The sequence below is a fragment of the Oncorhynchus mykiss genome, chromosome 8 (assembly GCF_013265735.2).
Source record: "Oncorhynchus mykiss isolate Arlee chromosome 8, USDA_OmykA_1.1, whole genome shotgun sequence".
NCBI lineage: Eukaryota > Metazoa > Chordata > Actinopteri > Salmoniformes > Salmonidae > Oncorhynchus > Oncorhynchus mykiss.
The window spans coordinates 37,125,322-37,147,709 of record NC_048572.1 but is presented as its reverse complement, the minus strand read 5'-3'; the positions used below and the strand labels follow the sequence as shown (position 1 = coordinate 37,147,709).

The window sequence follows — 22,388 nt, the reverse complement described above, 5'->3', positions numbered from 1 at the left end:
AAGCCATAAGACTGAACAGGTAATCAAATGGCTAACTAGGCTATCTGCATTGTGTCCCGCCACCCACCAACCCCTCTTTTACGCCACTGCTACTCTGTTCATCATATGCATAGTCACTTTAACCATATCTACATACTACCTCAAATCAGCTTGACTAACCGGTGTCTGTGTATAGCCTCACTACTGTATATAGCCTGTCTTTACGGTTTTATTTCTTTACTTACCTATTGTTCACCGAATACCATTTTTGCACTATTGGTTAGAGCCGGTAAGTAAGCATTTCACTACGGTCTACACCTGTTGTATTCGGCGCACGTGACAAACTTTGATTTGAAATGTATACGTGAACTTAATTTACAAGGTTTTGGCTGCACTTCAACTTCTCTTCAAAACATGTAATTCTACAGTTCAAAGGAAAAAAACGACATCTCAACTGCAAAAATCACCAAGAGTCAGGCTCAACACCCTGACAACACTGAGCTAAACATCAAGTAACATTTTTGTTAACGTGTTTTAGTCAATTTGATTAGCAGATGGTGCTAATGACTGCTGTAAAAGGACACTCGTGGAAAAGTGTTCCATCAAGCCCAACTGCGTTAACGACAGTGGAGGCTGCTGAGGGGAGGACAGCTCGTAATGGCTAGAAAGGAGCTAATGGAATGGCATCAAACACATGGAACCCATGTATTTGATACCATTCCACTCCAGCCATTAACACGAGCCTATCCTCACCAATTAAGGTGCCACCAACCTGTGGTCAACGATATTCATTGGAATTAGAACCAGACATCATCATGGCCACCTGGAGATGGGTGTGTGCTAGTAGGTCTGGACAGGTGTGATGGAGTTGATGTATTGTTTTGAAAACAAATCAAATCATACCAATTTTCTTTTTAATAATCACGGCCACCAGGTGAGGTTCGCATAGGGCTACATTTGTCAGGTTATGAAATGGTAACAGCTAACATGTAACCTTAGATTACGTGCAACTATGTCAACAAGTGTAAGCATCAGCCAAATAAAATGGAACTAAAACACGAGGCTCGATTCAATCTGTAAAGCTGAAGCGTAACAGCTTCCGGGACAGAAATGTTAAGGTAATTTCCGACTGAGCCGACATGAAACGTGAATGCAGTCTCCGCTTGTAAAGCTGAACTTCCGCGACGCGGATTGAATAGAGCCATTAAACGTTTTCTAATAGTCGCAAGTATGGCCCCACCATTTTCAGTCCAACCTATCAAGTTTTTTTCTAAAAACATTTATACAGAATCACCTTCAGGTTTTAAAATATACATTTTTCCTTCCCATATTTACAGAATGTCCCCAAAACCCTCATCCATATCCCACCCACCCAACAATGATATACAAATATAAAACAAAAGGATGGAACAAAAACAAAGATGGAGGATAAACATAAATCTAGTGAAACATTTTGATCCTTGGAGCCACTGGTGGTTATTGTGCTTTGGCTGTGTGGAGGAGAAATGCCCCATTGTAGTGTCTTTCTCAGACTCTGGGATGTCGTGATACAGGGATTCCCTCTCTGCCATTCCCAGGTAAGTCATCTGCCAACAGTGATGTTTCTGGCCCAAAAAGAGACTAAGTATCCAACGTGTCCTTTTAAACCGAGGGCGAAACAACATCTGTACAAAAAACAAGGCTCCTCACTCATCAGCTGTGGCTCTCTCGTCACAGATTTTTGTTTCTAAAACCCTGTGGACTTCCTTATCTCGCCACTGTCCCTTTAAGCACTGAGACATCTGCCCAGTTCTCCTGTTCTTCAAATGCCACTACTGAATGTCCTCATAAACCAAGGGAGCCCTCTGATTTGGAAAGAAGTTCCTCACGAACAGAAACCACTAGAGGAGTCACAGAACAAAGACTGGGATGGTTTTTAACATACTTGAGTCACAAACACATAACAGGTAAGGGCCTTTCAATTGAGGCGATGGAACTAAATTAACTATTTGTATGAAACGGAAGAGGAGTTAGCAAGAAGTTGGGAACAACAAACCAAGGAGCTTTTGTCTCGAGTGGCCCTGTGTCTATTTTATTGGGGGGGGGGGGGGGGAGATAAGCTACACTATATGATACATACAGTAGCTTAGGCACCAGTACCTGACATGGCCAAGTGGTTCAAGATACAGTAAGATGCCTACATTCTGCACAGGGGGTTGATGGGGGACTGAAGGGGTGGGGTGGGGGGGTAAAGACAACAACACTGGCATCAAGTCCCGATTGGGTTTTAGTTGGATAGTCCAGCGGTGCTGACCGATCGACCCCCAAAAGCTGCACACAGAGTGTCCTGTCCTAACCAGACCAAAACGGTCAGGGGGGAGTTTTCCCGATAGCTTCATAGCTAACATGACACTTAGTTTGTCTCGATAACCCAGCACCACAGCAGAGGGAGACTAACAATAATTGTAAATGTTTGACAGTTCTGGGGGAAAAGTGAACAAAATTCGCCAAATGAACCTGAAGCACTTTGCTCTTCTACAAGAGGCATGGGTCTGGGTTGTCCAGAGAAAATAAAGCCACATTGGCTACAAAGCTTTCAGGAAACTCATTCATCACTGAACCGATCTCAGCCACTCTGGATGTACTTCTTGATGACGACACAGCCGTGTCTGAAGAGAGGGCAGGGCAGCGACTGGAGGAGCGTCCAGTTGTTGGTGTGGGGGTCAAAGATCTCCATGTTGCCCAGGGCAGGACCCTCGCTGCTCACAATGCCCCCCGTTGCGTAGATCTTACCATCCAGGATCACCGCACTGCAGAGAGAAACATTGAAAGACTTACATTTAGTCATTTATCAGACACTCTTATCCAGTGCCTTACAGGAGAAATTAAGATTAAGTGCCTTGCTCAAGGGCACGTCGGCTTGGGGATTTCAACGCTCCCATTCCAATACGCCCATCTTTTGGAGAATACAATATAGCTCAGTATTTGTATTACTGAGGTAGCCTAGTGGTTAGAGCGTTGGGCCAGTAACCGAAAGGTAAGTTAAAAAGCTGATAAGGTAAAAATCTGTCGTTCTGCTTCTGATCGTGGCAGTTAACCCACTGGGCGCCCTGGATGTCGATTATGGCAGCCGCCCGCACCGCTCTGATTCAGAGGGGTTGGGTTAAATGCGGAAGACACATTTCAGTTTAATACATTCAGTTGTACAACTGACTAGGTTTAACCCCATTATTTATTTTACACAGTCTTTATTTATCAAGGGTGTCAATTATGGACCTGACTGTATGTTACAGTGTATATATACAGTACCAGTCAAAAGTTTGGACACACCTACTCATTCAAGGTTTTCTTTTTGTTGTTTTTTTTTACAATTTTCTACATTGTAGAATAATAGTGAAGATATCAAAACTATTAAATAACACATATGGAATCAAATAGTAACCAAAAAAAGTGTTTAAAAATATAAAAAAATATTTTATATTCTTCAAAGTAGCCATCCTTTGCCTTTATGACAGCATTGCACACTCTTGGCATTCTCTCAACCAGCGTCATGAGGTAGTCACCTGGAATGCATTTCAATTAACAGGTGTGCCTTGTTAAAAGCAACAACAACAAAAAAAATTAAGAACTTTGAACGTTTCGTCAAGTGCAGTCGCAAAATGAGGACCACCACAGTAGAGGAAGACACAGAGTTACCTCTGCTGCAGAGGATGAGTTAATTAGAGTTACCAGCCTCAGATTGTAGCCCAAATAAATGCTTCACAGAGTTCAAGTAACAGACATCTCAACATCAACTATTCAAAGGAGACTGAGTGGTCGAAGAAACCACTACTAAAGGACACCAATAATAAGAAGAGATTTGCCCTGCCAAGAAACACGAGCAATGGACATTAGACCAGTCGAAATCTGTCTTTTGGTCTGATGAGTCCAAATTTGAGATTTTTGGTTCCAACCGCCATATCTTTGTGAGACGCAGAGTAGATGAACGGATGATCTCTGCATGTGTGGTTCCCACCGTGAAGCATGGTGGTGGTGGTGTGGGGGTGCTTCGTTGGTGACACTGTCAGTGATGTATTTAGAATTCAAAGCACACTTAACCAGCATGGCTACCACAGCAGTCTGCAGCAATACCCCATCCCATCTGGTTTGCGCTTAGTGGGACTTTCATTTGTTTTTCAACAGGACAATGACCCAAAACACACCTCCAGGCTGTGTAAGGGCTATTTGACCAAGGAGAGTGATGGAGTGCTGCATCAGATGACCTGGCCTCCACAATCACCTGACCTCACCCCAATTGAGATGGTTTGAGATGGGTTGGACCACAGAGTGAAGGAAAAGCAGCCAACAAGTGCTCAGCATATGTGGGAATTCCTTCAAGACTGTTGGAAAAGCATTACTCATGAAGATGGTTGAGAGAATGTCAAGAGTGTGAAAGCAGTCATCAAGGCAAAGGGTGACCACTTTGAAGAATCTTAACTATAAAATATATTTAGATTTTTTAAAACACCTTTTTGTTTACTACATGATTCCATGTGTGTTATTATGTTATTTCATAGTTTTGATGTCTTCACTATTATTCTACAATGAAGAAAATAGAAAAACCCTTGAATGAGTAGATGTGTCCAAACTTTTGACTGGTATGGTATATAAACTCAGCAAAAAAAGAAACGTCCTCTCACTGTTGACTGCGTTTATTTTCAGCAAACTTAACATGTATAACTATTTGAATGAACATAACAAGATTCAACAACTGACTAACAAAAATTGAATAATGTGTCCCTGAACAAAGGGGGGGTCAAAATCAAAAGTAACAATCAGTATCTGGTGTGGCCACCAGCTGCATTAAGTACTGTAGTGAATCTCCTCCTCATGGACTGCACCAGATTTGCCAGTTCTTGCTGTGAGATGTTACCCCACTCTTCCACCTGCAAGTTCCAGGACATTTCTGGGGTCCAACAGGTCCCAGACGTGCTCAATGCGATTGAGATCCGGGCTCTTCGCTGGCCATGGCAGAACACTGACATTCCTGTCTTGCAGGAAATCACGCACAGAACGAGCAGTATGGCTGGTGGATTGTCATGCTGGAGGGTCAAGTCAGGATGAGCCTGCAAGAATGGTACCACATGAGGGAAGAGGATGTCTTCCCTGTAACGCACAGCGTTGAGGTTGACAAGCTCAGTCCGATGATGCTGTGACACACCGCCCAGAGTTCAGAGTACAGAGTACAGGCCTCGGTGTAACGTTCATTCCTTCAACAATAAAAAAGCGAATCCGACCATCACCCCTGGTGAGACAAAACCGCGACTCGTCAGTGAAGAGCACTTTTTGCCAGTCCTGTCTGGTCCAGCGACGGTGGGTTTGTGCCCATAGGCGACGATGTTGCCGGTGATGTCTGGTGAGGACCTGCCTTCTCGTCCTCTTGCTCAGGTGTGTACCGGGGCCTCCCACTCCACTTAATATTCTGGTTAGAGGCAGTTTGCGCTGTTCTGATAAGGGAGTAGTACACAGCGTTGTACGAGATCTTCAGTTTCTTGGCAATTTCTCTCATGGAAAAGCCTTACGAGTTTCAGAAGAAAGGTCTTTGTTTCTGGCCATTTTGAGACTGTAATCGAATCCACAAATGCTGATGCTCCAGATACTCAACTAGTCTAAAGGCGGCCAGTTGTATTGATTCTTTAATCAAATCAACAGTTTTCATCTGTGCTAACATAATTGCAAAAGGGTTTTCTAATGATCAATTTGCCTTTTAAAATGATAAACTTGGATTAGCTAACACAAGGTGCCATTGAAACACAGGAGTGATGGATGCTGATAATGGTCCTCTGTACGCCTATGTACAGTTGAAGTCAGAAGTTTACATAGACTTAGGTTGGAGTCACTAAAACTTGTTTTTCAACCACTCCACAAATTTCTTGTTAACAAACTATAGTTTTGGCAAGTCGGTTAGGGCATCTACTTTGTGCATGACACAAGTGATTTTTCTAACAATTGTTAACAGACAGATTATTTCACTTATAATTCACTGTATCAGAATTCCAGTGGGTCAGAAGTTTACATACACCAAGTTGACTGTGCCTTTAAACAGCTTAGAAAATTCCAGAAAATGATGTCATGGCTTTAGAAGCTTCTGATAGGCTAATTGACATCATTTGAGTCAATTGGAGCAGTAACTGTGGATGTATTTCAAGGGCTACCTTCAAACTCAGTGCCTCTTTGCTTGACATCATGGGAAAATCAAAAGAAATCAGCCAAGACCTCAGACAAAAAATTGTAGACCTCCACAAGTCTGGTTCATCCATGGGAGCAATTTCCAAATGCCTGAAGGTACCATGTTCATCTGTACAAACAATAGTACGAAGGTATAAACACCATGGGACCACGCAGCCGTCAAACCGCTCAGGAAGGAGACACGTTCTGTCTCCTAGAGATGAACGTACTTTGTTGCGAAAATTGCAAATCAATCCCAGAACAACAGCAAAGGACCTTGTGAAGATGCTGGAGTAAACAGGGACAAAAGTATCTATATCCACAGTAAAACGAGTCCTATATCGACAAAACCTGAAAGGCCGCTCAGCAAGGAAGAAACCACTTCTCCAAAACCGCCATAAAAAAGACAGACTACAGTTTGCAACTGCACATAGGGACAAAAGTCCTCTGGTCAGATGAAACAAAAATAGAACTGTTTGGCCATAATGACCATCGTTATGTTTGGAGGAAAAGGCGGGGAGGCTTGCAAGCCGAAGAACACCATCCCAACCGTAAAGCACGTCATGTTGTGGGGGTGCTTTGCTGCAGGAGGGACTGGTGCACTTCACAAAATAGATGGCATCATGAGGGAGGGAAAAGTATGTGGATATATTGAAGCAACATCTCAAGACATCAGTCAAGTTAAAGCTTGGTCGCAAATGGACAATGACCCCAAGCATACTTCCAAAGTTGTGACAAAATGGCATAAGGACAACAAAGTCAAGGCATTGGAGTGGCCATCACAGAGCCCTGACCTCAATCCTATACAAAATTTGTGGGATGAACTGAAAAAGCGTGTGCAAGGAGGCCTACAAACCTGACTCAGTTACACCAGCTCTGTCAGGAGGAATGGGCCAAAATTCACCCAACTTATTGTGGGAAGCTTGTGGAAGGCTACCCGACACGTTTGACCCAAGTTAAACAATTTAAAGGCAATGTTACCAAATACTAATTGAGTGTATATACACTTCTGAACCACTGGGAATGTGATGAAAGAAATAAAAGCTGAAATAAATCATTCTCTCAACTATTATTCTGACATTTCACATTCTTAAAATAAAGTGGTGATCCGAACTAACCTATTTGTACTTGGATTAAATGTCAGGAATTGTGAAAAACTGAGTTTAAATGTGTTTGGCTAAGGTGTATGTAAACTTCCGACTTCAGCTGTAGATATTCCATAAAAAAATAGCTATAGCTATAGCTACAATAGTCATTTACAACATTAACAATGTATTTCTGATCAATTTTATGTTATTTTAATGGAAAAAAATTGCTTTTCTTTCAAAAACAAGGAAATGTATAAGTGACCCCAAACTTTTGAACGGTAGTGTGTGTATGTATATATATACAAATAAACATCACCACTGTAACCAGCCTGTTCATGGTGTAAAAATTAATTAAACATCAGAGAGAGGAGAGAGGAGAGAAAGAGGAGAGGAGAGAGAGAGGAGAGAGGAAGAGAGGAAGAGAGGAGAGATAGAGAGAGAGAGGAGAGAAGGAGAGAGAGAGAGAGAGAGGAGAGAGAGAGAGAGAGAGAGGAGAGAAGGAGAGAGAGAGAGATGAGAGAAGGAGAGAGGAGAGAGAGAGAGAGAGAGAGAGAGGAAGCAGAGAGAAGCAAAGCGAGATAGTCTGATCACTGAACTTGTTGCTGTGAGGGGATATTACTTTGTCACATTCTCTCGACATGACAACATCGCTTTCCGAGAGAGATCATAATTAAAATGTGCCTTTGTGGAGGGAGAGAAAAGTTATGAAAAATATCTTTACAAATGTGCTCATCTGATGTGGGGAACAGAAACAGGAGGAGTGTGTGTGTGTGTGTGTGTGTGTGTGTGTGTGTGTGTGTGTGTGTGTGTGTGTGTGTGTGTGTGTGTGTGTGTGTGTGGTGTGTGTGTGTGTGTGGGGGGGGGGGGGGAGAGGAGGATTAACACTTAACAGCTATAAACTGATTACAGTTTTGTAATCCCACTGGGGGCTGGAGCAATCTATATTTACATAAGGTACACACACAGCTGATTGATACACAAACTCACAGCCCACAAAAACAAACATCACTGAGAGACACACACCATGAGATTATTACATAAAGAGTAAATCCAGTCAGAAAAAAAGCACAGCTGACCCAGAAGGAACACAGTGCTGGCTAAAGCCCAATTTGGCTGTTAAAGATAAACAAGGAGAATTCAGCCAAGGACACGGAAAAGTAAAAACGAAGTGTCCAGTTTAGTTTATAATGACTGCTGGCGCATAGAGCCGAGTGTGTGTGTGTGTGTGTGTTCACCCAGCACCAGTCTTATTCAGTCAGACCTAGGTAAAAGCTAAATGTAGTGGAACAGCTGCTGGTGTATGTGGGAATAGTTTAACAATAATAACCTCTGGATCGCTGTCTTCCCAAATGTATTTCTGAGTATCTGTCTAGGGTGTATTCTATGCACTGGGCCCCAAAGTTTGGGACTATACAGACATGTGACTTGACTTGGAATCTACAGCATATGACTTCAGACTTGACTCATATTCCTGCTTAATTACTTTTTGACAAAATGTTTTTTGGAGACTGAATAAAACAATTCTAGCAGGATTCCTGTAGGAAGTTTGCATTCCTGTACTGACCCCTAACTTACAAACATTTATGGTGGTGGTTCATGCCGCCCCCTACAGTGGTTCATGCTAACCCTTTACCTGCAGAACTGTCGTGAGTGGTTCATATTGGTTCTTACCTGCAGAACTGTCGTGAGTGGTTCATATTGGATCATATGGCTTCTTACCTGCAGAACTGCCGTGAGTGGTTCATATTGGATCATATGGCTTCTTACCCGCAGAACTGTCGTGAGTGGTTCATATGGGTTCTTACCCGCAGAACTGTCATGAGTGGTTCATATTGGTTCGTATGGGTTGTTACCTGCAGAACTTCTGGAAGTGGTTCATATTGGTGCATGTAGGTTCTTACCTGCAGAACTGTCATGAGTGGTTCATATTGGTTCGTATGGGTTCTTACCTGCAGAACTATCATGAGTGGTTCTTATGGGTTCTTACCTGCAGAACTGCTGTGAGTGGTTCATATTGGTTCGTATGGGTTCTTACCTGCAGAACTGTCATGAGTGGTTCGTATGGGTCATTCCCCACAGAACTGTCATGGGTGGTTCATATTGGTTCATATGGGTTCTTACCTGTAGAACTTCTGGAAGTGGTTCATATTGGTGTGTATAGGTTCTTACCTGCAGAACTGTCATGAGTGGTTCATATTGGTGCGTATGGGTTCTTACCCGCAGAACTGTCGTGAGTGGTTCATATAGGTTCGTATGGGTTCTTACCTGCAGAACTGTCGTGAGTGGTTCATATTGGTTTGTATGGGTTCTTACCTGCAGAACTGTCGTGAGTGGTTCATATTGGGACCGGCTTTGATGTTTCCTTTGTCTGGGTCATAGATGGTGATGGCCCGGGCATAGGCTCCTCCCAGAATAAAGATGTGCCCATTCAGAGTGACCGCTGGGGCATACTTATTATCTGGAGAAGAAACACAAAGAGATGCACGTTAGAAACACCGACAGAAGTGAGGTAGAAGATTGAAAAACGGACAGAAGGGGAGTTAGAAGTTACATCGACTATCGCTACGTGTCTGTTTTTATTTAGCGAATGCAAAGTCCTTTAGCCAAGTGATTGCTTCCGGTCCTGCTGGGTTGATAGTGAGTAGGCCTCCGCTGAGTTTGTAGATTAGACAGTCTTCAAGAATGTGGTGCATGGTTTACTTCACCTCACAGGCACATACTGTAGGGGGCTTGCTTTAATGCCCCATCGTTGGAGGTTGGCAAGGCATTGGCTGGATATGTATGCCAGAACAGGGAGCCAGGAAAGCGGGGTGGATTGCAGTATGCCAGTGATGATGTGCATGGTGGTGTTTAGCTGTATGTCGTGTGTGTGTGTGTGTGTGTGTGAGTGTGAGTGTGAGTGTGAGTGTGTGAGAGAGAGAGAGAGAGAGAGAGAGAGAGAGAGAGAGAGAGAGAGAGAGAGAGAGAGAGAGAGAGAGAGAGAGAGAGAGAGAGAGAGAGAGAGAGAGAGAGAGAGAGACGACCTTGACCAGACAGGTGCATTTTACTCTGCTGCTGAGAATGAGAGTGCCGAGGTATGAATGGTGGTGGTAGCAACGCCCCATGTTGAGCCAGCTTGTTTGGAGATCAGGTTGTTTCTGGTTTTGACCTAAGCTGCTGTTGTCCTCAGGTGCTCCCAGAAGGTAAGTGACCTGTGCAGGGTCACCCCCCCAAGGTATATGGAGGTGGGTTGGCGCTCTAGCTTGTGGTTGTTCATCTGGGTGTTGAGCTCTTTTGGCCTTTGCGTTATGGAGGTGGAATATACTGAATACAGTTTTTGCTCGGCTTGGTTGAAGTCGCCATTTGTTGCAGTATTGTTCCAGTTTTGCTGTATCCTCATTTAGGGTTTGCTCCAGGGTGTCGAAGTTTGGAGCTTGCGTTGCCAGGCATATGTCGTCAGAAGTATATGAATTTTCGGAAGGTGTTTTTGTGTAGAGGTTGAACAGAGGCCAGCACTGTGCCTTGGGGGAGACTGTTGATATGTCTCTTCCATGTACTCTTTGCCTCGCTGAGGTGGACTCTGAAACATCTATTGCTCAGTAGTGTGATAATTTTGGTTGACTAATGGGGGAGGGACCATGACTGCTTCAGGAGGAAGCCAGTGCATCAAATGATATCATAGGCAGCTGTGACGTCAAGAAAGACAGCTTGTTTTGAAGCCCTTTTTTAGAGGAACAATTCCACCCCAAAACTTCTGGTCATTTGTTTCATCAGTCCATTTTCTTATTAACTTAAAATATATATATGTTTTGTCCATTGTTGATAGAGTCCCAGAATGTTCTACATGTCAGCATTTTGCATCATACCGGCTGTATTTTTGTATTTTGAAAGTTCTATATCTTGAAAACTTGTTTGCTGACATGCAAAACATGTTGGGACTATATCAACAATGGACTAATGAAACAAATACCAAAAGATTGTTTTGGAAATCAAAAACAGACACATGGAGGTAGAAGTGTAATATCTACAAAAGGGAGACAGAACTGAAGAGACACAAACAAAGAGAAAATAAGCAGCCAGAAAGAGAAATACACTATAAATATAGAAGTATGTGGACACCCCTTGAAATGAGTGGATTTGGCTATTTCCGCCACACCCGTTCCTGAGAAGTGTATACAATCGAGCACACAGCCATGCAATCTCCATAGGAAACACTGGCAGTGTAGAATGGCCTTACTGAAGAGCTCAGTGACTATCAAAGTAGCACCGTCATAGGATACCACCTTTCCAACAAGTCAGTTCGGCACATTTCTGACCTGCTAGAGCTGGCCCGGTCAACTGTAAGTGCTGTTACTGTGAAGTGGAAATGTCTAGGAGCAACAACGGCTCAGACGCGAAGTGGTAGGCCACACAAGCTCACAGAATGGGACTGGCAAGTGCTAAAGCGCATAGCACGTAAAAAGTCTGTCCTCGGTTGCAACACTCACTACCGAGTTCCAAACTGCCTATGGAAGTAAAGTCAGCACAATAACTGTTAGTTGGGAGTTTCATTAAAAATGGGTTTCCATGGCCGAGATCACCATGTGCAATGCCAAGCATCGGCTGGAGTGGTGTAAAGCTCGCCGCCATTGGTCTCTGGAGCAGTGGAAACACATTCTCTGGGTTGATGAATCATACTTCACCATCTGGCAGCGCGGCAGATGAATCTGGGTTTGGCGCATGCCAGGAGGACGCCACCTGCCCCAATGCATAGTGCCAACTGTAAAGTTTGGTGGATGAGGCTGTTTTTAATGGTTCGGGCTAGGCCCCCTTAATTCCAGTGAAGGAAAATCTTAAGGCTTCAGTAGTTGGAAGACAATTCTGTGCTTCCAACTTTGTCGCAAAAGTTTGGGGAAGGCCCTTTGTTTCAGCATGACAATGCCCCCGTGCACAAAGAGAGGTCCATACAGAAATGGTTTGTCGAGATCTGTATGGAAGAATTTGACTGGCCTGCACAGAGCCCTGACCTTATAACTCCATTGAATACCTTTGGGATGAATTAGACCGCCAACTGCAAGCTAGGCCTAATCGCCCAACATCAGTACCCGACCCCACTAATGCTCTTTTGGCTGAACGTAAGCAAGTCCCTGCAGCAATGTAACATCTAACATCCAGGACCTATATAATAGGCGGTGTCAGAGGAAAGCCCATAAAATTGTCAGAGACTCCAGTCACCCAAGTCATAGACTGTTTTCTCTGCTACCGCATGGCAAGCGGTACCGGAGCGCCAAATCTAGCTATGAAAGTGAACTCTGTTTACGCGGGATCAGGGGTGTATACATTCCGCCGTTTCTGTTGAAAAATGTTTCTTAAACGGAAGCAAACGGAAAAAAACAGGGATAATCATACCTGAATTTGTCCAATAGAAACTATAGTTTGCAACTGTTGGACTAATGATTACACCCTATATCAACTTGATGCAAGGCGGTATTGAATGTCACTGTCTGTCACCTCAAATGTGTATTTCGACCTGTGTGCACCTACTATATAGCCTCATTATATAGCCCAGTATATAGCCTCATTATTGTTATTTTATTGTATTACTTTTTATTATTTATTTACTTTAGTTTAATTGGTAAATATTTTCTTAACTCTTCTGAAACTACACTGTTCGTTAAGGGCTTGTAAGTAAGCATTTCATGGTAAGGTCTACACTGTATTCGGCACATGTGACAAATAAAAGTTTGATTTGATCGAGTGGAAAGCCTTCCCAAAAGAGTGGAGGCTGTTATAGCAGCAAAGGGGGGGACCAATTCCTTATTAATGCCCATGATCCTGGAATGAGACGTTCAACGAGCAGGCGTCCACATACTTTTGGTCATATAGTGCAGAATTTTATAAGCCAGGGATAGATAGAAGTTGAAAACACAGAGGTGATGAGCTAGAATGAAAACCAGGCAAAAACCAAATAGAAGTTACTGTTTCAATTGTATTATCCTCACTGCAGAATCTCCCCGGCTATAATGGCATCATTTTGTTTTCCATGTCACCTTCTGTCTAGCGCTGCATGCAAAATCACATCTACATTCCTCTTACCACTTCCTTGAGTTCGAGGCTCGAGATTAAAAATACTATGGTTTTGGGAAATGGGAATTTCACAGTGAACGGATAACAATTGAAATAGCAGTATTCATGAATCAGCTTGACGTTATTGTTTGTGCTCCAAATGTGTTTATACCTGGTTCCAATATAAAGGTCTTAAGTCTCAATAATTTACTATTGGATTACACCCTATGGCAATCCTCTGTGTGTGTGTGTGTGTATACACAGTGTACACACACACACACACACACACACACACACACACACACACAGTTGAGGTCGGAAGTCTACATACACACATTAAAACTCATTTTTCAACCACTTCACACATTTCTTGTTAACAAATTATAGTTTTGGCAAGTCAGTTAGGACATCTACTTTTTGAATGACACAAGTGATTTTTCCAACAATTGTTTACAGATTATTTCACTTATAATTCACTGTATCACAATTCCAGTGGGTCAGAAGTTTACATACACCAAGTTGACTGTGCCTTTAAACAGCTTGGAAAATTCCAGAAAAGATGTCATGGCTTTAGAAGCTTCTAATAGGCTAATTGACATCATCTGAGTCAATTGGAGGTGTACCTGTGGATGTATTTCAAGGCCTACCTTCAAACTCAGTGCCTCTTTTCTTGACATCATGGGAAAAGCAAAAGAAATCCCCCAAGACTTCAGAAAATAATTTTTAGACCTCCACAAGTCTTGTTCATCCTTGGAAGCAATTTCCAAATGCCTGAAGGTAACACGTTCATCTGTAAAAAAAAGTTGTGCGCAAGTATAAACACCATGGGACCAAGCAGCCGTCATACCGCTCAGGAAGGAGACGCGTTCTGTCTCCTAGAGATGAACGTACTTTGGTGCGAAAAGTGCAAATCAATCCCAGAACAACAGCAAAGGACCTTGTGAAGATGCTGGAGGAAAAAGGTACAAATGTATCTCTATCCATAGTAAAACAAGTCCTATATCGACATAACCTGAAAGGCCACTCAGCAAGGAAGAAGCCACTGCTCCAAAACCGCAATAAAAAAGCGAGACTACGATTTGCAACTGCACATGGGGACCAAGATCATACTTCTTGGAGAAATGTCCTCTGGTTTCATGAAACAAAAATAGAACTGTTAGGCCATAATGACCATCGATCATGTTGTGGGGGTGCTTTGCTGCAGGACGGACTGCTGCACTTCACAAAATGATGGCATCATGAGGGAGGGAAAATGATGTGGATATATTGAAGCAACATCTCAAGACATCAGTCAGGAAGTTAAAGCTTGGTCGCAAATGGCTCTTCCAAATGGACAATGACCTCAAGCATACCTCCAAAGTTGTGGCAAAATGGCTTAAGGACAACAAAGTCAAGGTATTGGAGTGGCCAGCACAAAGCCCTAACCTCAATCCTATAGAACATTTGTGGCCAGAACTGAAAAAGCGTGTGCGAGCAAGGAGGCCTACAAACCTGACTCAGTTACACCAGCTCTGTCAGGGGGAATGGGCCAAAATTCACCCAACTTATTGTGGGAAGCTTGTGGAAAGGTACCTGAAACATTTGACCCAAGTTAAACGATTAAAAGGCAATGCTACCAAATACTAATTGAGTGCATGTAAACTTCTGACCCACTGGAAATGTGATGAAAGAAATGCTGAAATAAATCACTACTATTATTCTGACATTTCACATTATTAAAATAAAGTGGTGATCCCAACTGACCTAAGACAGGGAATGTTTTTACTTAAACTGAGTTTAAATGTATTTGGCTAAGGTGTATGTAAACCTCTGACTTCAACTGTATATATATATATATATATATATATATATAAAGTCCTGTGCATGGATTGAAAACATGAGGAATGAGTGAGGATATTGCATATAATGTAATCAGCTACTGCATGGAGAAAATGGGGGAAAACAATGGGGACAGACTTCTACAGTCTTACTGTGGAAACAATCATACACAAAACACCCTGGGTAGGGTAGAAATTTAATCAAACTCCCATGCAGAAACCTTACACTGTGAATAAAGTTTCAAACAATGTAATTGTTGTGTATTAATGTACCTCGACCTTTTGCAACGACCTCTACCTCGCTTCTGACCCCCCTTTCCTCCTTACCTATATAAGGCACACAAGTACGCATGCTTGTTGAAGACATATCAATGTACCTTATACTCTGACAGAGCAATCGTCTCCTAAACTATTACAGCTGGCCAATTTATGACATCATGAATAATGCAGACACATCCCAGTGTAGTGTTTTGTTTTTCACCTCCATCCACCATGTCCACACACACACACACACACACACACACACACACACACACACACACACACACACACCCCCTTCAGTGCCTATAAAGCAAGCTGTGTTTAATTAAAATGCCATTTTGCCGGGCGTGACTGACGACAGCCGTTCAGCCGTCCCGCTCTCTTTCACTCCATCCCCCTCTCTCTTTGTGACAACTCAGAACCCTAGGCCTGTCACTATCAGTGACACAACGTGGCTGCCATGTCTGCGTGTGTGCAAGTGTGTGTCAGTCACAGAAGGTTTTGTATTAACTGTCTCCAGAGACAGAATGCAAAGCTATTCCCTTGAGACTGCTGTTCTACTGTTCTGCTTTACCAGCAGAAACACTTTTCCCTGCCTCAGATGAGCCCCTCTAATGTGTGAATATTAAGCTCATTGAGCACTATATTAAAAGCAGTGGGGGTCAGTGCCGTTTAAGATGAGGGAGGACAATATCTATTTACATGAGCATGGCCTTATTTCTATTACAGCATATTGGATGACTGTCATTCATATTCCATTCACCCAGTTCAATGTAACAACAATAGGTTTAGGCTACTACATGATACTTGAATTTTCCCTATACGCATCATGAGGTTGCTACAACCTAGCCTATGAATGAAAGTTTACAAAGTAGGTGCACACAGGTCGAAATACAAATTTGAGGTGACAGACTGTGACATTCAATACCGCCTTGCATCTAGTTGATATAGGGTGTAATCATTAGTCCAACAGTTGCAAACTATAGTTTCTATTGGACAAATTCAGGTATGATTATCCCTGTTTTTTTCCGTTTACTTCCATTTAAGAAACATTTTTCAACAGAAACGGCGGAATGTATACACCCCTGATCCCGCGTAAACAGAGTTCACTTTCATAGCAGCCACGTCATATTCATTCTCTTCCGGACTTCAATGCACAACACATCAGCTGTTATGTAACCAGGAGAAAAAAACTTTCCAAGCCAAACCACTACATACAGCCTACATCGTTGTCACCATATTAGATAAAGTAACGTCATAGTCAGCATAGCTAATAGAACTAGCAGGTTAGTAAACCCGCTACAATCATGCAGTATCATTTGTGTAGTCAGTAAGCAGTTACACCGGTGGGCCCTGGTGGCAATAAATTAGTAATATCAAAAGCTTACCTTGACTTGGAAGAGTTCCAGTGTTGTGTTGGAAAGTCATAGCCAGCTAGCTAACATAGCATACCTCTGTTTGAGCAGGGTGTTTCAGTAGGCTAAACTAGCTCGCTGCATTTTCTAGCTAAGTAAAGTGGGAAAAAAAGACACTATTTCTCTCTTTCTCTTAATTTCTTCATTTTAGAAGAAATTAATTGATGCAAACTGTTCAACTATTGTCTTTCTCTCTCTTTGAGTCAACTACTCGCCACATTTTATACACTGCAGTGCTAGCTAGCTGTAGCTTATGCTTTCAGGACTAGATTTATTTGATTGGGTGGACAACATGCCAGTTCATGCTGCAAGAGCTCATAGGTTGGAGGACGTCCTCCGGAAGTTTTCAAAATGACTGTGTAAGTCTATTGAAAGGGGTGAGAACCATGAGCCTCCAAGGTTTTGTATTGAAGTCAATGTACCCAGAGAAGGACGGAAACTAGTTGTCCTCCGGCTACACCATGGTGCTACCCTACAGAGTGCTGTTGAGGCTACTGTAGACCTTCTTTGCAAAATAGTGTGTTTTAATCAGTTATTTGGCGATATGATTATATTTAGTATAGTTTTACCTAAAAAAGGATAATTCACTGAGGAGGATGGTCCTCCCCTTCCTCCTTTCAGGAGCCTCCACTGATTAAAAGTGCCTTATGTACTATACATAATATTCTTATATAGGTAGGAAAACCTCAAAGGCAGATATCAGTAGTATTGAGTCATATTGAACAGAAAGTACACCTTTTTTCACTTCCAACTCTTCCTTGTTTCACATTTGACCACAGGAGTCAACAGATGTGTTTTTCACATGTAGGAAGTGAATACCTATCTAACATGAAACCAGTGTCTCATATCTGCTCCAACTCTCAACACTGTTGTTGTTTCCTCTCCTTAGTCCAAAAGCAGCTGGAGTAAATGATGGTATCTGATACCAATCTTAGTCACTACCGGAGTGATCTCATACATCACACGAACAAAGGCTGATTAGATTGGACTCTGATTAGACTACAAAGGACTGAGGAGCAGACATCACAAAATAACTAGTGTTAGTTTACTGGATAGAGGGGTACAGTCACAGATCAAGTCATGCAGTCATTGACAGTGGTTCCACTACAGCACATGTAAACATTTAAACAAACACTAGTCTCTTAGTGATTTAAGCCTATGATTTCATCCTGGCCCTTCAGAATGACTACAGGGGAATGGGACAATGAATCCTCAGTCTACTCAGCCAAGAGACCAGATAAAGACCCAATCACAGGAATGATCTCTTAAGGTTAATTATTCCCATGTTGTTTCCTGTTATTCCCCGTTATTGTTGCCTGACAACTCACCCCGAATTTAATTCAGCTGCTCTGACGATTGCTACATACATTCAGTCTGAATCTGCCATCCGAGAAGTTGTTTGTGCTGACGTCAAAATGAGGGGCGTTGCACAGCAATTGCAGCACAGGAGGTTGGTGGCACCTTACTTGGGGAGGATGGGCTCGTGGTAATGGCTGGAGCGGAATGGGTGGAATGGTAACAAATACATCAAACACGTGGTTTGATCACATTCGCTCCACTCCAGCCATTATTATGAGCCGTCCTCCCCTCAGCAGCCTCCAATGAACTGGGGGAAAGCAAATCCAGACTCATCGCAGAGAGGAAACGATAGTGGGCGTGGCGTTTGGCCGGAGCAATGTGGATGGGTAGTCAGGCCACTGTTATTGTGTAACAAGAGGAAAATAGAAGTAGGGTGTAACTAAGGTTTTGTTGTCAGGTAGCTTGCAATACACATCACCCGGAAATCATGATTGTTCAGAGGGCATCCAAATCACTTTAAAAGGTCACTTTCTCTCATGTAATTGTGCACAATAATTGTTTTGGATCAATTCTCTGATGTAGCAATCTAGGTCCAATACTGCCTCTTCTCTCTCCCTCATCCCTCTGCTTCCCCATCCCTCTCCCCCTCTTTCTCTCTCTCGCCCCCAGCTCTCTATCTCGCTCCCAGCTCTCTCTGTCTCCCTCTCTCTCTCGCCCCCAGCTCGCTCTCTCTCTCTCTCGCCCCCAGCTCGCTCTCTCTCCCTCTCGCCCCCAGCTCGCTCGCTCTCTCTCGCCCCCAGCTCGCTCGCTCTCTCTCGCCCCCAGCTCGCTCGCTCTCTCTCGCCCCCAGCTCGCTCGCTCTCTCTCGCCCCCAGCTCGCTCGCTCTCTCTCGCCCCCAGCTCGCTCGCTCTCTCTCGCCCCCAGCTCGCTCGCTCTCTCTCACCCCCCAGCTCGCTCGCTCTCTCTCGCCCCCAGCTCGCTCGCTCTCTCTCTCCCCCAGCTCGCTCTCTCTCTCCCCCAGCTTGCTCGCTCTCTCTCGCCCCCAGCTCGCTCTCTCTCTCTCTCTCTCTCGCCCCCAGCTCACTCTCTCTCTCTCGCCCTCAGCTCGCTCTCTCTCTCGCCCCCAGCTCTTTCTCTGCCCATTCTTCTCGCTCTCTGCCCATTCCCCTCGCTCTCTGCCCATTCCCCTCGCTCTCTGCCCATTCCCCTCGCTCTCTGCCCATTCCCCTCGCTCTCTGCCCATTCCCCTCGCTCTCTACCCCATCCCTCTCTCCCATCCCCCTCTCGCAATTAAATTCCATTCAAAAGGCTTCATTGGCATGGGAAACATACATGAAATAAATAAAAAATTAACAGTAAACATTACACTCAATTTTTTTTAAAAATGGAAACATTTCAAAGGTCATTATTTCTACATACAGTGTCGTAGAAATGTGCAAGTTGTTAAAGTACAAAAGGGAAAATAAATAAACATAAATATGGGTTGTATTTACAATGGTGTTTGTTCTTCCCTGGTTGCCCTTTTCTTGTGGCAACAGGTCACACATCTTGCTGTTGTTGGCATTTCACCTAATAGATATGGGAGTTAATCAACATTTTATTTGTTTTTCTAATTCTTTGTGGGTCTGTTTAACCAAACTCCTGTATGGCCAAGACCAAAGAGCTGTCAAAGGACACCAAAAACAAAATTGTAGACCTGCACCAGGCTGGGAAGACTGAATCTGCAATGGGTAAGCAGCCTGGTTTGAAGAAATCAACTGTGGGAGCAATTATTAGGAAATGGAAGACATACAAGACCACTGATAATCTCCCTTGATCTGGGGCTCCACGCAAGATCTCTCCCCGTGGGGTCAAATTGATCACAAGAACGGTGAGAAAAAATCCCAGAACCACACGGGGGGACCTAGTGAATGACCTGCAGAGAGCTGGGACCAAAGTAACAAAGCCTACCATCAGTAACACACTACCACGCCAGGGACTCAAATCCTGCAGTGCCAGACGTGTCCCCCTGCTTAAGCCAGTACATGTCCAGGCCCGTCTGATGTTTGCTAGAGAGCATTTGGATGATCCAGAAGAAGATTGGGAGAATGTCATATGGTCAGATGAAACCAAAATATAACTTTTTGGTAAAAACTCAACTCGTTGTGTTTGGCGGACAAAGAATGCTGAGTTGCATCCAAATAACACCATACCTACTGTGAAGCATGGGGGTGGAAACATCATGCTTTGGGGCTGATTTTCTGCAAAGGAACCAGGACGACTGATCCGTGTAAAGGAAAGAATTAATGGGGCCATGTATCGTGAGATTGAGTGAAAACCTCCTTCCATCAGCAAGGGCATTGAAGATTAAATGTGGCTGGGTCATTCAGCATGACAATGATCCCAAACACACCGCCCGGGCAACGAAGGAGTGGCTTCGTAAGAAGCATTTCAAGGTCCTGGAGTGGCCTAGCCAGTCTCCAGATCTCAACCCCATAGAAAATCTTTGGAGGGAGTTGAAAGTCCGTGTTGCCCAGCAACAGCCCCAAAACATCACTGCTCTAGAGGAGATCTGCATGGAGGAATGGGCCAAAATACCAGCAACAGTGTGTGAAAACCTTGTGAAGACTTGAAAATGTTTGACCTCTGTCATTGCCAACAAAGGGTATATAACAAAGTATTGAGATGATCTTTTGTTATTGACCAAATACTTATTTTTCCACCATAATTAGCAAATAAATTCATAAAAAATCCTACAATGTGATTTTCTGGATTTTTTTCTTCTCATTTTGTCTGTCATAGTTGAAGTGTACCTATGATGAAAATTACAGGCCTCTCATCTTTTTAAGTGGGAGAACTTGCACAATTGGTGGCTGACTAAATACTTTTTTGCCTCTAATATGGCAGGAGGTTAGGAAGTGCAGCTCAGTTTCCACCTCATTTTCTGGGCAGTGGGAGCCAGGTCTGCCTACGGTGGCCTCTCTTGAGAGCCAGGTCTGCCTACGGTGGCCTCTTTCAATAGCAAGGCTATGCTCACTGAGTCTGTACATAGTCAAAGCTTTCCTTAATTTTGGGTCAGTCACAGTGGTCAGGTATTCTGCCACTTTGTACTCTCTGTTTAGTGCCAAAGACCATTTTAGTTTACTTTGTCTTTTGTTCATTCTTTGCAATGTGTCAAGTAATTACCTTTTTGCTTTCTCATGATTTGGTTCGGTTTAATTTTGTTGCAGTCCTGGGGCTCTGTACGGTCTGTTTGTGAACAGAGCCCCAGGACCACCTTGCTTAGGGGACTCTCGCTTTGTTATGGAAGGTTTGGGAATTGCTTCTTTTTAGGTGGTTGTACAATTTATCTCTTTTCTGGATTTTGATAATTAGTGGGTACCATCCTAATTCTGCTCTGCAGGCATTATTTGGTGTGTTTTTTCAGAGTTCTGCATGCAGTCTCAATTTGGTGTTTGTCCCATTTTGTGAATTCTTGGTTGGTGAGCGGACCTCAGACCTTACAACCATAAAGGGCAATGTGTTCTATAACTGATTCAAGTACATTTAGCCAGATCCTAATTGGGATGTTAAATTTGATTTTCCTTTTGATAGCATAGAAGGCCCTTCTTGCCTTGTCTCTCAGATCGTTCACAGCTTTGTGGAAGTCCTGTCGTGCTGATGCTTAGGCTGAGGTATGCATCTTTTTTTGTGTGCTCTAGATCAACAGTGTCTAGATGGAATTTGTATTTGTGTTCCTGGCAACTGGACCTTCACTTGAACACCATTATTTCTGTCTTACTGTCTGGACCCAGGTCTGACAGAATCTGTGCAGAAGATCTCGGTGCTGCTGTAGGCCCTCCGTGGTTGGTGACAGAAGCACCAGATCATCTGCAAACAGTAGACATTTGACTTCAGATTCTAGTAGGGTGAGGCCGGGTGCTGCAGACTGTTCTAGTGCCCTTGCCAATTCATTGATATCTATGTTGAAGAGGAAGGGGCTCAAGCTGCATCCTTGTCTCACCCCATGGCACTGTGGAAATAAATTGTTTTGTTTTGCCAATTTTAACCGCACACTTGTTTGTGTACATGGATTTTATAATGTTGTATGTTTTTCCTCCCAACACCACTTTCCATCAATTTATATAGCAAACCATCATACCATATTGAGTCAAAGGCCTTTTTGAAATCAACAAAGCATGAGAAGACTTTTCCTTTGTTTTGGTTTGTTTGCATTTCAATTAGGGTGGGCAGGGTGTATACGTGGTCTGTCGTACGGTAATTTGGTAAAAAGCCATGTTTTTGCTGTTTGTTCTTTGTTATAGAGCTAAAAAGATTGGAGACATGGTTTATCCATACA

The 22,388-nt window shown here is 43.3% G+C and overlaps 1 protein-coding gene across 1 annotated transcript in view; it reads right to left on the bottom strand.

The window, feature by feature from the left end:
- Positions 1 to 876: 876 nt before the first annotated feature.
- LOC110530907 (kelch-like protein 29) overlaps positions 877 to 22,388 on the bottom strand; it is a 330,236-nt gene continuing 308,724 nt past the window's right edge. Inside the window, exons 14-15 of the mRNA XM_036985426.1 lie at positions 9,567 to 9,711; positions 877 to 2,768 (exon numbers count right to left, since the gene is read on the bottom strand). Coding sequence (XP_036841321.1) covers positions 2,585 to 2,768; positions 9,567 to 9,711 — 329 coding nt within the window. The 3' untranslated portion in view covers positions 877 to 2,584. The remainder of the gene's footprint in view (positions 2,769 to 9,566; positions 9,712 to 22,388) is intronic.